Source organism: Podarcis muralis, chromosome 5 (assembly GCF_964188315.1).
Source record: "Podarcis muralis chromosome 5, rPodMur119.hap1.1, whole genome shotgun sequence".
NCBI lineage: Eukaryota > Metazoa > Chordata > Lepidosauria > Squamata > Lacertidae > Podarcis > Podarcis muralis.
The window spans coordinates 25,239,958-25,255,144 of NC_135659.1; the positions used below are offsets into that span (position 1 = coordinate 25,239,958).

The 15,187-nt window shown below is 43.6% G+C and overlaps 1 protein-coding gene across 3 annotated transcripts in view; it reads left to right on the forward strand.

The window, feature by feature from the left end:
- OLFM3 (olfactomedin 3) overlaps positions 1–15,187 on the forward strand; it is a 161,579-nt gene that overhangs the window by 94,663 nt on the left and 51,729 nt on the right. Inside the window, exon 1 of one of the 3 annotated variants that reach the window (XM_028732650.2) lies at positions 12,659–12,973. The exons of 1 other annotated variant lie outside the window; for it this stretch is intronic. In XM_028732650.2, coding sequence (XP_028588483.1) covers positions 12,803–12,973 — 171 coding nt within the window. In that variant the 5' untranslated portion in view covers positions 12,659–12,802. Of the gene's footprint in view, positions 1–12,658; positions 12,974–15,187 lie in introns of those variants that run through there. One more of the 3 variants, XM_028732648.2, reaches the window with a different exon arrangement.

The following is a 15,187-nucleotide window of genomic DNA, read 5'->3' on the forward strand; positions in this document are numbered from 1 at the left end:
AGTCACCACAAATGTTTGGAAGTGGCACTGCAGGGGAGAAGCATCCCTTTGCTTAATGGGCAGAGCAGATCAAGAAGCTTTTCACCAAGGCTGCTTCATTCCAGCTGCTGAAATGGGAGTTAATCCTGACAAGCCTTCTCAGAGCAGAGTCGCACTGTTGGGCTGCTTGTACACTTAAGAAGCTCTCCCTCCTTTCCTGAAACAAGCCTCTATGTATGTAGGAGTCTTTCTCACTTTAATTATATTTCTAAAAATGAAGAAAGACTGAATTGGCCAGGATCCATGGAACGACTCAGATTCACATGAAAGACATGAGCTAGCTAGCCCAATGGAATGACCTGCTTTGTTTTCTTCTTGGAACACCTTGCGGCCACCTCCAGGTTTGGGGGGACCCAGACAAGGAATGAGTTCCCACTCCAGTGCCAACCCTCACCCTTTATTTTCCTCCTCTACGCCAGTGTGGTGTAGTGGTTAAGAGCGGTAGACTCGTAATCTGGTGAACCGGGTTCACATCTCCGCTCCTCCACATACAGCTGCTGGGTGACCTTGGGCTAATCACACTTCTCTGAAGTCTCTCAGCCCCACTCACCTCACAGAGTGTTTGTTGTGGGGGAGGAAGGGAAAGGAGAACGTTAGCCGCTTTGAGACTCCTTCAGGTAGTGATAAAGCGGGATATCAAATCCAAACTCTTCTTCTTCTCCTCCTTGCCATGGTGTAGCAGCAGCACTGGTGGAGTCTCCAGTCAGCAGCAGTGGGACTATCTGAGGCTACCCAGGTTTGCTAACCCTGAAGCACTGGTCCTGCCAATGGTTTGCTTGGTCCTGCCAATGGTTTTCCCACAAGCATTTGGTTGGCCGCTGTGATAACAGAATGTCAGACTAGATGGACCATTGAGCTGATCCAGCAGGACACTTCTTATGTTCTTAAGGCTACTGTTCAAGGAAAACAAATCTAAAACTGCCTTGTGCTTACAGAACCACATCCATGGTTCTCTCAATCCTCCCCTCCCCAATCCTGGCCATTATCTCTATACCTTCATCGTTTTAAGAGCACAATCAGTGTTACCATCCCACCCTTTATTTCTTCTTCTGCCAAGTTTAGAATGGCCCTGCTTTGCAATAAGGCATGCAAAGCTTTCTAGCGGCGTAGCCTACATCTTTATTACATCAAAACATACAGATTGTGGAAGGTGCTCAAAATAGCTTTGCAAAACCCAGTTACTTCTTTAAGCATCACCCTGTAAGATTATTAGTTCTGGGAATCTAGAGGCCCAAGTCTCCTCCAAAGTTTATATGTTGCCCACAAACCATAGCAAGATCCAATAGCGATGAGAACTCAATACTTTCTCCTCCCATTACAGCTTTGTTATAACTTGTCCAGATTCAGGGTTCATATATGCAATAAGGCTGCAGTTCTCTGTACACTTGCCTGGGAGTCAACCTCAATACAGTGGTACCTCAGGTTAAGTACTTAATTGGTTCCGGAGGTCTGTTCTTAACCTGAAACTGTTCTTAACCTGAAACTGTTCTTAACCTGAAGCACCACTTTAGCTAATGGGGCCTCCTGCTGCCGCCATGCCACCAGAGCACGATTTCTGTTCTTATCCTGAAGCAAAGTTCTTAACCTGAAGCACTATTTCTGGGTTAGCGGAATCTGTAACCTGAAGCGTATGTAACCTGAAGCGTATGTAACCTGAAGCGTATGTAACCGGAGCTACCACTGTAAACATAGATGGTCCAGTTTTTTAGTAGATATGCATAGGATTGCTCTGCAGCTGAGTGAGCAAATCTGTCCATTTCTGTTTCTTATTTGTTCCAACCCAAAGTTCCATTTGCCACTTTCTGCATCAGTTAGCAACCTTTTTTTTTTTTAGTTCTCATGTAAATTTGTCAGCATTTATGTGCACATTTCTTCTAACATGAACATTTTTGTATGTGATTTTTTCCTACTACACACATTTTTTTGCAAGCAATTCTCCCTGACACAATGCCTTTTTTTAATGCTACTTTTGCTAATGAATGCATTTTGTATGCATGGCCTTCACAAAATTCAGAGAAGTGTGAATTTCATAGAATAACTGTATTTCGGTTTGCTTATTGTCTCTGAAAGTGCCTGTCAGGTAGGTTTGCAGCAAAATGTGTCCCAAGAAACATTTCCCCACCCACCCACCTCCCCAGCTGTAACACTTTCTCCTTTTGCTAGCATGTCTTTCATAGAACAATCTTTTATAAAGTTTTATAATTAGTTTTGTGCACGTGCTTTTGCAACTGGTCTCCTGGATAATTAGCGGTGTGTGTTCATGCAGAATACTCTAGGGGATACTGTATAGCTCCTCTAGCCCATTTGCATAGCACTGAAGTCTTCAGCTCTGTCTTAGCAAAGTCCAAAGATTGTCTGTCTGAGGCTTCTTAATTTCCAATTAACCTGAGAAGCAACTTCCTTTGCTTTAGCTAGTGAACTAAGCATTTTAATTGTTAAGCCCCTTCCTTCCTTCCTTCCTTTCTTCCTTCCTTCCTTCCTTCCTTCTTTTCCTTCCTTCTCTTCATGACACAATGCAAGTAGACACACCAATGTAAACCAAAAAGCAAAAGCAAAATAATATTCAAAGCATGTAAACCAAAGAACCTTTGCACTTGAGACTTGAACCCCAGGTTTATATCTGGTGTGAGGTCAGGTGAGTGTTTTACGCTTACTTGCTCCTCCACCGCCCCAGATAAAAGTCAGTGGAAGTCAGATTTGTCTGCAAAGCTCACCTAAAGCAACATGGAAAGCTAATCTAGACAAAATAGAAAATGTCATTGTGCTTGTGTCACGAACTTCCAGCAGCCAACTCAACAATCTTTTACCATGCATCTCTACCTTTGGCTGCAGCGGGGTACATCTGAACATGACGCCATTCGGGAGCATCCATAGGCTGTAAGTTGAGCTCCAAGTGCAGTAAGGGGAGAATGCCTTGGAAGGTGAGGAGTGGGGAGCAGATCCTTGACTGTGTCATTGGAGTAGAGGGAGGGATACAAAGAGGGTCACGTGGGACTCGAATTGAGGAGGAGATTACATGTGAGTCAAGCAGCATCTCCATATATTGAGACTGGAGACCTTTCAGAGGTAGACGCTCCCCTTTTAGACACTCCAAAATACATCTGCTGGTGGATCCTTCACTCAGGGCAGCAACCTGAAGGAACCACCTCAAGGGCACAGAGAGAGTTAGCTGAGAGAGGTGAGGCCGGAAGGTTGTTGGAATGGGATATTTTGCCCAGTCTGGTGCCTCAACTAGGTCTGACTGCATAATATATAATGAGATGCTCAAGGCTTCAGTCATGTCTTATCTCATGAACATGGGGATGGGTCCACTCACACTTTCTGCTACAATAGTGGCTTAAGTAGAGGTCCCAGACTGGCCCAGATGATGTGGCACTTGTTTGCCTTTCGTCTGAACAAAAGAGCCGGGTGATTTTTGCCTGTCGCTCGCATGGATATGATTTGCTTATGCTCTCGCATGGTTCTGCAGCACATCCTTTGGTTATTGTCCCTGGTGGTTTAGGAAACTGTTGTTTTTCTCAAGAAAGCAAAACCCCAGTTGCCTGCTTTGTCTGCAGGAGAATCAATCCACCAGGCCTAGGCGAACTCTCCTTATTCTGCAGCACATCAGACTCTGCCTGTGTGGAAATTTCCATCTGTAACACTGAGCAGACACACTGACAGGTTAGAAAAGAAAAGGTGGATGCATGTCAGCAACAGTAGCGAGTTATTAAAGCTCACTTTGTGCATTGCACCAACGGCTCCCGGTTATTTATTTTGCTTCGGCTGCGAATGAGATATATATATAAATGTAATATAGTTTTACATGTTGAGGCATTTTTTTCTCATTTTACTGCTGCCAGCTTCCCCATTTCCCCTCAGAGCAAGGCTCTGGCTCACCATAAATCCTTTGTCAGAGGGAGTGAGCAGAGACACCGATCTTTTTCTCTCTTTTAAAATAAGTTACAGCAACTTTTTAAACCTCTCCAACTCAAACAAATGCCTGACAAAAGAGGCCCAAATTCTAATTTGGCTTCATACCACTCATATAGCCCCAGGTTAGTACAGATATATGGCTCTTTTCATCTTCAATAGTCTTTACAAACACTGACTAATTAATCCTCCCGGCATTCAGACTGAGTTGGATGTGCTGCTTCTACCATGTTTTATAAGGTTAGCTCTCCTACAGAGATCACTGAGGGAGTCGGTGGCAGGGCAGAATTTAAAGCATTCCATCTCCCAGTAATGTCGAAATAGCTGCTTGCTCCTAGGGGCTACCAGAACACACCCTTGGGTAATATATCTCGAGCTAATCACCACAGAGGCTTCCAGGCCGAATCACACCATTTGCCCATGGCTTTTTAGATTTCAAATTACGTTCCAACGCCTTTTTTTGTACTTCCTCCACCTCAGATTTTTTTGTGTGTGTGCCGTTGTTGTTTTCCCCCAGCCATTTCCAGAATATGCAGCCTGGTTGTTAAATGGGGCTATGTCCAGCCAGGAAATGTTCTTCCAGTATCTAAAGAATTACAGTTGGTCCCCAGTTCATTTCTTTTCTTTTTTTAAAATTATTTTTATTCAATTTCCAATATAAAATTTAAACATACATTTTCAATATTATCACAAATACAAATTTTGACTTCCTTCGACTCATCCGCAAATCTTCCGTTATCAAATCTTCTATCCGCAATTCTAAATTTAACATTCCCTTACTCCCTTACTCCCTATAAACTTACTCCCTTGTTCCCCTTTTTACAGTGTTTCTAATATTATTTCTTCACAAAGCTTCCTGTAAACCCACAAACGTTGTTTGCTCATCACATATGCTGGGTCCCCAGTTCATTTCTTAGTAGACTTCAAGATGCTGTCCACTAGGATCTAGGAAGCTATAAGTTACTTGAGGCCGCGGTGTCTGAAGGAAGACTGCCTACTGCCACGGGTTTCCCTACCCACCACCATTTTAGGGATAGGGCTGTTCTGATGGCATTTTTCTGCTTGCGTGTCGAGGTCCCCAGGGCCACCCCAAATAACTCACACATCACACAGAAATTTTCTTTAAGGTTTTTGGCATAATTTTGGCCACAACTTTATTAAAATACAAAAATGTGAGTGGTTGCTTAGGCATTGGTTGCAACTATCTGCCCCCCAGTGGGGAACAGACTGATGTTCCGCACGCCTGCGAAAGTCAGAAAAGGGGAATACAGTGGTGCCTCGCAAGACGAAAAGAATCCGTTCCACGAGTCTCTTCGTCTTGCGGTTTTTTCGTCTTGCGAAGCAAGCCCATTAGCGGCTTAGCGGATTCGCACTATTAGCGGCTTAGCGGGCTTAGCGGATCAGCTGATAAGCGGCTTAGCGGATCAGCTGATAAGCGGCTTAGCAATCAGCTGTTAAGCGGCTTAGCGGATCAGCTGTTAAGCGGCTTAGCGGCTTAGCGGATCAGCTGATAAGCGGCTTAGCGGCTTGGGGAAAAGGGGGGGTGGGAAGGAAAAAAACCCTGCAGGAACTCTCAAGACATTTTCATCTTGTGAAGCAAGCCCATAGGAAATTCGTTTTGCGAAGCACCTCCAAAACGGAAAACCCTTTCGTCTAGCGGGTTTTCCGTCTTGCGAGGCATTCATCTTGCGGGGCACCACTGTACACTTGGGGGTAGCAACGGAGCAGGGAAGCCCTCCCCAAATGCAACCAGGGGCTCTTGCGTGGCCCGAGCCCCTTGACAGGGTTGGACAAAAGCAATTGTGAGCCCCTATATTCCTTTAATGGAATCCCTTGCAGCAGCAGCATTAGAGGGGCAGGCACAGCCAATCCATGCCCCCCAACCAACCAAACCATAAACCAATGCCTAACCCAACCTTACAAGTTGTGATGATTTGCTACGCAGTAGGCAAAAACCATATGGCCCCAGCCAATCAGCCAGATGGACAAATTTCCTACTGGGCCCCTGCCCCAAGAACAGACAACCCCATGACAGGCATAGCAAGGTCAAAGCGAACAACCCTAAATATAGGGGGGGGGCAATCCAATGCACGGGGTGAAAAGAGGAAGCTCTATGCCTCGTGCAGGGAGTTTTAGCATTTCTGGCTGTCAATCAACAAATGGCAACATTAACTTCTTCCCAACAACAAGGGAAGCCCAATCACAACAGTGGCCAACGATCAATTAGCCCGCCCCACAACTTTGGAGTGTTCTGTCGCCCCCACCACAATACGTGCTCTCTATGAAGGAGAACATGCTTTGTGGCAATACCCTCCTTGAGAGAGAGATTTCCTCTCATCTTCTCAGCACTGAGTTGATGGCCTCGTGCCTCTGAATACCAGTTGCTGGGAGCTGCAGGCTCTCAGCACTCATATTCTGCTTGTGGATTTCCCATGGGTACTTGGTAGGCTGTGAGAAAAGTGTGAAGGAAAACATGCTTTACCCTTTGTTATTGCTCCCCAACTTACCTTAAAAGCCCCTAGGATAGTGTACACATGAAACACAAGCAACGAAAAGTATTGGATTGACCTTGCTCAGGACAAAGTCTGAGGATATTTGCTTTTTTTCTTTTGCTCTTATGCTGATGCACTGATGGGTAAAGAGTTGTTGATTCAGTTCTCTGTATACTGCAGATACAATGTGATGGGCAAATGGTAGTGAACGAGCTAATAAGGTGGTGAATAGGCCTAGCAATAAAAGTCATTAAGGGATGCTGATATTTCAGGTACAATGTACGAACATATATTCTTGTTGCTTGAAATACTTTCATTCATACAGTGCTATTTTTCTAGAAAAAGAGGTACTGAAACTCACCTTTGTTCTCTTAGAATGGCAATGGCGCCTACCTGAGAGGTGTCAGAACTGAGTTCTGTTGAGTTCCAGCAAAAAAAAAAAAGTTCTGCATTGATATTTGATAAGTATTAGTTAGCTTGAACCTGATTATAGAAGAGGTATAGAGGCCTTCACTAATTTTATACTATGCATATTAGAGGCAAGGAAGTAAAAGGTAATGTATGTTTAAGTTTAAAGATTAACCTTTGTGCTTTTGTTTGTTGTTACTGTTACTATTGTTAATTTATTGTACTGGGATGACTTGTAATGTTGTTGGCTGACATGGAATGAACAATGTGAAAGTAGTTATGTAATTAGCCTGATGTGTGCTGTTTGTAGGGACCACAGAACCTAGGACTTGCCAATCAGAAGGTCAGCGGTTCGAATTCCCGCGACAGGGTGAGCTCCCATTGCTCAGTCCCTGCTCCTGCCAACCTAGCAGTTCGAAAGCACGTCAAAGTGCAAGTAGATAAATAGGTACCACTCCAGCGGGAAGGTAAATGGGATTTCCGTGTGCTGCTCTGGTTCACCAGAAGCGGCTTAGTCATGCTGGCCAGATGATCCGGAGGCCAGTAAAGCGAGATGAGCGCCGCAACCCCAGAGTCGTCCGTGACTGGACCTAATAGTCAGGGGTCCCTTTACCTTTTATGCTGTTTGTAAAAGGTACATAAACTGTGTGGATCCTGTGATCGTTGCAGTACCCATCACTTACGGGACTGTCCTTTACTGCAGTGAAGTTAGTTAAAGGGTATTGTCTTTCTGGAATCTTGTTTGCGTTTCTTATTCTATTCCCTGCCTGAGAGGAACCTGAGGGATGGTTTTGGCCACTTCCTTGACGACGGGAGGCTAAACTAGAGGGGTCATTGTCCTGACCCAGAAAGCTCTTCTTAGGTTCTTAAGTGGTTTGAGGACAACACTGGAGGAGGAGTTTAGTTATATCTCAAAGCATCACAGTATTTCTTCACCTGTACCTTTGTGTGGCTTGAGATTATCAGATGAAATGAAGCACAGAAACACAGGTAGGGCTAAACCAGAGCTTCTGAAAAGACAAAGCAGTTTCAATTAAGGCAGATTGTGGCCATTGGATGTAGCACACAGCATCCACCAAAGCTTGTCTTTACTTTTAAAGAAACAAATTTCTAACTCCTCTAGCTTGAAAAGAAGTGGACCATTTTCTGGTGACATCTCCAGAGGTTAGAGGCTCACTGGCAGAGCTAATCTGGTGCTCCTGCCACAGTATCTTCACCAGGTCATCCTCCCTGCAATTTTGCTTCTCCATTCTGGCAAGAGGCAGTGACTCAACTCCCTGGAGGCCGGGTGAGCCCTGCTGCCCCCACCGTGCCACCTGCAGCCAGTACCAAGTTATCACTTCAATAATAGCCACCTGTGTTCATCCACATAGCTGGATGGCTGGAAAGTTGGTTTCAGGGTTGCCTCCAGTCTGCGAGGGCCCTGAGCACAGTGTCCACCTGCTGATGGGGTCCTTCATCTAGTGGGCTTCCTGGAAGCAGTACAGGAAGGAGCAGGCAGTAGCAGGTGGCTGGGTATCACCACAATGTCCAGAAATGATGCCACTCCAGGGGCACTGTCTGAAATCAGAATGGCAGCTAGACTCAGCCACCTGGTGTGGCTTGGAATGCTGGGCCAGAGGGGCTAGAATCAAAGAGGAGCCAAAACAGGCATCAGTTTTGGCAACTGGCATCAGCTGGCAACTGCCCAAGACTGGCAGCTGCTGGTGCTGGTTCTGGTTTAGTGGACCTGAAGAACTGTTTTCTCACACTTCTGCACCAGCAAATAATAATAATAATAATAATAATAATAATAATAATAATAATAATAAAATCTTATTTATATCCCACCCTCCCCAGCCAAAGCCGGGCTCAGAGCAGCTAACAACAGTAAAAATAGCACAATTTACATAAAATCACAATCAATTAATTGAAATACATTCTAAAATCAGTTCAGAATCAAATTAATGTCAACCATTGGGCTAGAGTTCTATGAAGATTACAGAAGGAGAGAGGGGGTCAGACTGTGCCTTGGCCAAAGGCCTGGTGGAACAGCTCTGTCTTGCAGGCCCTGCGGAAAGATGTCAAGTCCCGCAGGGCCCTAGTCTCTTGTGACAGAGCATTCCACCAGATTGGGGCCACGGCCAAAAAAGCCCTGGCTCTGGTTTAGAGGTAAAATTCTCCTTATCCTTGGCAGGAGGGCTGAAGAAGACTCATTTACACAAAGCACAGATGAGGCAGTGAAATTGTGCCTGGACTGGAGCGTTTCAGACAGCACTTGTGGGGCTTATGTGATTGATGTTCTCCTCCATGTTATAAATAAACTATATTAAAATTCCTGCTGCACATACAAAAGTTACCTGTCAGTGAGAAGGCTAGGCTTGTATATTTGTAGATTTGGGGAGAAACTGTTAAACGTGGAAATGCAAAATCTGGGGTGGGGAACCTGTGGCTCGGCACCTGTTGTTGAACTCCAGTTCCCATCATCCCTGACTATTGGCCATGCTGGATGGGGATGACAGGAGTTGCAGTACAGCAACACCAAGAGGGCCAACGATTCCTCGTCCTTGTATTCAATAATGTGATTTGCCCCACTTGCAGTCTGAAGTGATGCAGTCCAGGAACAGTCTAGCTATGTCTTCTGCTGCTGCTTTGAACTAAACCAGGAATATATCTTAGAAAGAGGCCACATGCACCCTGTGATAAATTACTATTTGATAAATGGATATCTGCATCCACCTATAATCAATTGGAAATGCACCATTTCCATATATTGACTACAGCAAAGTTTACTGTGTGGCAGTGCCAGCCTTTCCAGTGCCATTCTTCATGTAGTAAGGTAGCTACGAGGCATATTCTAGTTCATATATTTTATATTAACTACTGGCTGGTGATTTTCCATGGAGCAGAGAGCTACAAATTTCAAATGGAATTTTGGTTTCCCTCAGTTGCCTGTGGACTAAAACTTAACCAATTTTCAAGGGCATACTTCACAGGAATACTTCTGCAAAATAATATTCCGTCAAACTCAGTATTTCCAAGAAAGAATTCAATATTTAGAAGCGAGGGATCTCTTTTGTATATATGTGGCCAAGCCTCCAAGTCCCTCATAAAATTATACAGCAGATCACACTGTGTTTTGAAATAGGCATTGATTGATTTTTCTGTACATCTTGGCTAAATCAAAGAGATAGGCTGAAATAATTTGAAATGCATAAGGGGAAAGAGGAGCTTTGGTTTGCATTTGGAGCACAGATTCAGGGAGATGCGTAGGATGATTGTGCCAAATATTCTCTCGTTTTTATATTCACTTTGAAAGTAGCATATTTGATTCTCTCTCTCTCTCTCTCTCTCTCTCTCTCTCTCTCTCTCACACACACACACACATACACACACACACACACACACACACACCATCTTACTTTGTCAACTCTTCCCATTTATTTAGCATTGTGTGATATCCAATCTCCTCCCTTCAGACCTCATTGCTCTCAGTAACAAATGTCCCTCTCACAACAAATGATGGAGGCTAGTCCATGAGGGCAAATGGGGCACTTCCCTACCAACCTTAGTCTATCTTCAGCCAATCCTGCCTGCCTGTCCCCCCACAACCAGCCAGGGGGTGTCTCTGCCTGCCATTGGCGCTGGCTCGACGTATTGTTGGTCTTCCTGCCTCCTGCCCTACCAGTTCCAGTGGGCTCTACTTGCCAGCAAGAAAGATCTGCATGCATAAGCAGACATGTGATGCTTGTAAACAGCCTTACACACACATTGGATACTTCAGATGTTCATCACATGGACATCCCTGCCCAAGTCGTAGTAATGTTCACCTGAGCCTTGGTGAACAGGTTGGATGATGGCTGCAGCAAATTGGAGCCAGAAGCAAGCCTTTTGTGTTTTATCTTTTACTTTCTCTAAAGTAAATAGAGCATATGGAAAAATTACTTGAATTTCATACAAGGTTTCACAGAAGCAACTTACATCCAATCTGTTATTAAAATGGAACTCTTTGCCAATTAAGGGTGTTTAAGATCCAAGCCCATACATACTGCTGGTTACTAAGGCATTTCATGTGGTGATAATATTCTGGGATACCAAAGAGATAGAGAAGGTCAAAGGCAGCTGCTTTATTTTTATTTGTTCCTCACGCCATGGCATGGTTCCCTGGGCAATGTCCAATTAATAGCTTAACACGCTTTATAAAAGGCAGAGATACACTAAAAAAAAATAACATCATAAAATCCAAAAACAGCACAGATAAACAAGCTAACTGCAACCACCCTCGAATTCATGCGGTCATGTGGGCAGCTGAAAAAATCTCATAGGAGCTGAAAACCTATTAGCAAAGAGCATCACAGCCAGAATAAAAGCAGAGACAAAATACCAAGTCAAACCATTGGTCTTCCTTGCTTAGCTCTCTCAGCACTGAATGGCAGAAGTTCTCCAGGGTTTCAGACAGGAGGCTTACCTGGAGACACATGGGGTTGAACCCAAGGCCTTCGGCACATGCTTTGCTCCTGAGCTCAATGGAGGTTTCAGCTATAGATATTTCAAAACCTTTACCTGCCAACAGCATCTTTTTAAAGGGTTGTTCTAGCCCAGGTGGCCTCAGGTGAGCCTTCATTCTAAGACTGAGGAAAAGCGAGTCCTGATAAGCTGGCAGGAAAGACTTTCTCATGTGCAGGGACCAACCTATTACACCCTTAGGAAATAAGAAATCTATAATATTGTTCTTAGGTAACTTCTTTATTTGTACAATAGTTTCCTTAGATAAATTGCGATATCATGAGTCACAACAGAAAATTGTGGAAATCATGGGAAACTGTGGTTGATTATGGGGTTGTTGTTGCCAATGATGATGTGTTTTATTTGTACGTTGCCATTGGATACACAATATTTTACAGACAAATGTAACTAAATAGCATCTCTGCCCCAGGGAGATAACAATCTAAACCATCTAAATATCAATAGAAGAGGCAAGGAAAGAGTATTGGGAAAGCAGTTACATATACCTAGACTTCATTGCTATCTGTGAGGACTAAAGATACAAGTTATTTATGACTGTCCTAGGTAGCAATGAAGTTACAACACTTATTCCGCCACATCACAAACAGAAGTTTTGGTAGCCGGTTTTACAGTAACCCCTTTGTCCTCATTTGAAATTATATACATTTCCCATCCTGTATTTAAAACCAGCATAAAGAGTCCAACTTGCCCAATGTCAACTGCCAACAAGTGTTGCAGGTGTGTGATTCATTGCACCCTAGGCGTACAGGTCTTCCTCCTTCCATCCCTTCTTCTCCATCATGGGTTTGTATATGCAGATCATTCATTTGTGCACATATGACATCTGCCATCATTGACAGAGCCAAATATGCAGCCTGACCGTATTCCTGTTTATTTGGAAATCAGACCCACAGAACTCAGCACCCTTAAATGATTACACAAGATCTGCAGGCAAGCATTTGGGACCACTTTTGACCATACGTTCACAGTTTCTCCAGTGGTTATATGCCCACCCAAATAATAGTCTGTGAATCAGAAGAGGCTTTCTTGCATATCCACCAGCTTGCTGTATCGGGTTATTTTTCTGGTGCCTGTCCTGAGCGCGGCAGCTTTATTAGCCACCGTTAGTCATCTCCCACTGGTTGAGCTAACTAGATTTTAACAGATTCCTTAGAACCTTCCACTCTCATCCCCCACTCCCTCTCCCTTTCCTTCGCTCCGCAGGGAAGCTGTAATAATTACAGGCATATAAAAAGGATTGTGTGTCTGTGGCCAGCCTGCTTTAGTGTGTGGTGATATAAGAAAGGAGACTAGGAGCTGCACTGGAGGGGGGAAGAGAGAGAGAGAGAGAGAGGCTGCCTGGATGTGTGTTTTAGTGGATGATTAAATCTGGGGAGGCTGATCCCCTTTCATGCTGAGGATGTTGTGAGCTGCAGGAACGCCTCTCCCTGCCAGCCTGCACTAGGATGATAATCAGTCACTATGAAAACTCATTAGCCTCCACAGCAATGAGTCCTCCACTGCTCAAGCTTGGTGCTGTCCTTAGTACCATGGCAATGATTTCTAACTGGATGTCCCAAACGCTCCCATCACTGGTAGGACTAAACACCACCAGGCTGTCCACTTCCAATACTCTAGTAAGTAACTGCAATCTCTTGAAAGGCTTCGTTTGGAGGAGGGCTAGGGAGGGGGAAGAGACATTCAGCAATTTCTTTTTCTTTTTTAAGAGACTGGGAAGTCCTTCTTCGTAAAGTTTTTCATCTCCTTTTTAAATCTGTTTTAAGTAGGAAACCTCCCCAGACTCTTAATTGATGTATGTTGCCAGCTGGACCCTAGAACCTCAGAACATCTGGAAAGGATCTTTGCAGGAGAAGGTTTTGAAGTGGGCTTGTTGAATACTTGTTTAAAACCCAGGGTATTGTATGCAATATGCAAGATGTTTCTAGATGTTGAGTTTGGGGTTGTTTTCATGTGCAGGATTATTATTATTCCAAAAACAAACAAACAAATCTTGTCGTGGTTATGTGGAGTAAAATAGATTAGACTGTCAGAGTTGTTTATTTTTATGTTTATTTTATTGTAAAAACTATCATATGCAGCAGAGCAGAATAATTTCTCCCTCCTCACCCCCTTCCTGCTTCTGCCAGGTTTCAATGCAGCATGAAAATATCACAAAATAATATTTTAAAAGTAGGAGTTTTACCGGTTGGCCGGAAAACAAACACATACTTGCAAGAAATTCGGCGAGGAAAGAATGCCAATTCTTATTCCCAGCTTACCAGCTATTGATGTTCTGCTACTTTTCCTTATGGATTTAATCTCCCGTTTATGACTACTTGCAGTTCATATATGATGCATGCCAGGAAATTTTGTTCCAGCATAAGAGCAGCCTGTTCAAAATTGCTTTTATCTGTCTCGTTCTGTGGTCTTAATATTGGCTTAATAGCTCAGTGGAAGGGGTGAACCCTGGGTTCTTTGCCATCTCATTTGATGAGAGAGGAGCTAATGAAAGTTTGAAGAGAGGGCACTTAAACTAAATATCTGTGAGGAATCATTCCTCCATACCTGTGCTAACATGCAGTGTAATTGCAATCAAATATCAGGGCAAGAACAGCTTGGGGCTAAATTTCACTTAAAAACTAAAAGATGTGATTAATTTACTGATCGATGTTGAATTTGCCAAAAGCCTGTGAACAGAGGAAGATAATTATAGTAGTTAGCTTCCAGTGCTGTTCATTTAGACTCCTTGTTTTGCTATTTTTAAAGACCTTCTAATGTAGCCCTATTGATTTCAGGGAGACTGTGGGTAGAAGGGAGACAATTCTGATTATTTTCAAGAAATACAACTGAATTATCGCCCACCTTTGTATCTACTGGGGCTCTGGGAAGATGTGAGTTTATTTGAACTGTGCACCCAGTTTGACTTACTAAACTTGATGGATCAGCTCTTCACCTAAGGTAAACTAGTGTATGTAGCTCTTTAGACCTCAAATGAGCTGTATCGAGTTAAGGATTGAGGCTATACATTGTCTGTGTGTGTGTCCTTATGTTTGACTGCAGTAAGATGAAAAAAACTAATTGGGTTTAGTTAAGGTTACAGCTAGAAGGACGAAGGGGACAAAGTGTCACTGTTTCTCTCGGTTATATGTTGAACGAATATAAGATTATTATTTTTTGCAAATTTGGAAAACCTGTGTGGTGTAAAGGATACGCTGGAAGACAGAGGGTATCTGAGTTCAAATTCTTTCTTGGCCACAAAAGTAACTGGCTGGCCTTGAACCAATCTCAGCCCAACCAGCCTTGCAAGGTTGATATGATATGCGTTGTCCAAACATGTTTGAGGATGGGTGTTAGATAGATTAATAGATCCAGATGATTTATCAGGGTTTCCCCCCCCCCCAAAAAAAAAAGAAACTGGGAGACATATGAAGCCAGGAAGAGGGTAGAACCTACAATAAATTAGCTTTAATATATGATTTGTCTTCATTTCAAAATTTACAATTTTTGGAATTTGATCCAAGGGCAGGCCTTCAAGTATAACTGCCTTGTTGCCAGACCCTGAAAGCAGTGGTACCATCAGGAAAGGAGTTGGGGGCAGAAATTCAACAGAATGAGCACAGAGGGCCACAGAGCACAGCAGGTTGGCTTTTGAAGTAAGTCTAGCAAAACTCCTTCCTCTTTAAAGAGAGGGTGGCTGTGTGAGATCATGTAAAGTAAGCAAAGTGATATACCTTGCCATCTAAAGGGACCATTAGGTTGAGTCTAAAATGTCCTACTGTGTACCATTGTGTGAGAGGACTCCTGTGATGAATCTAAGAGACAAATGTAGAGATAGAAGTCAAGACAACCTG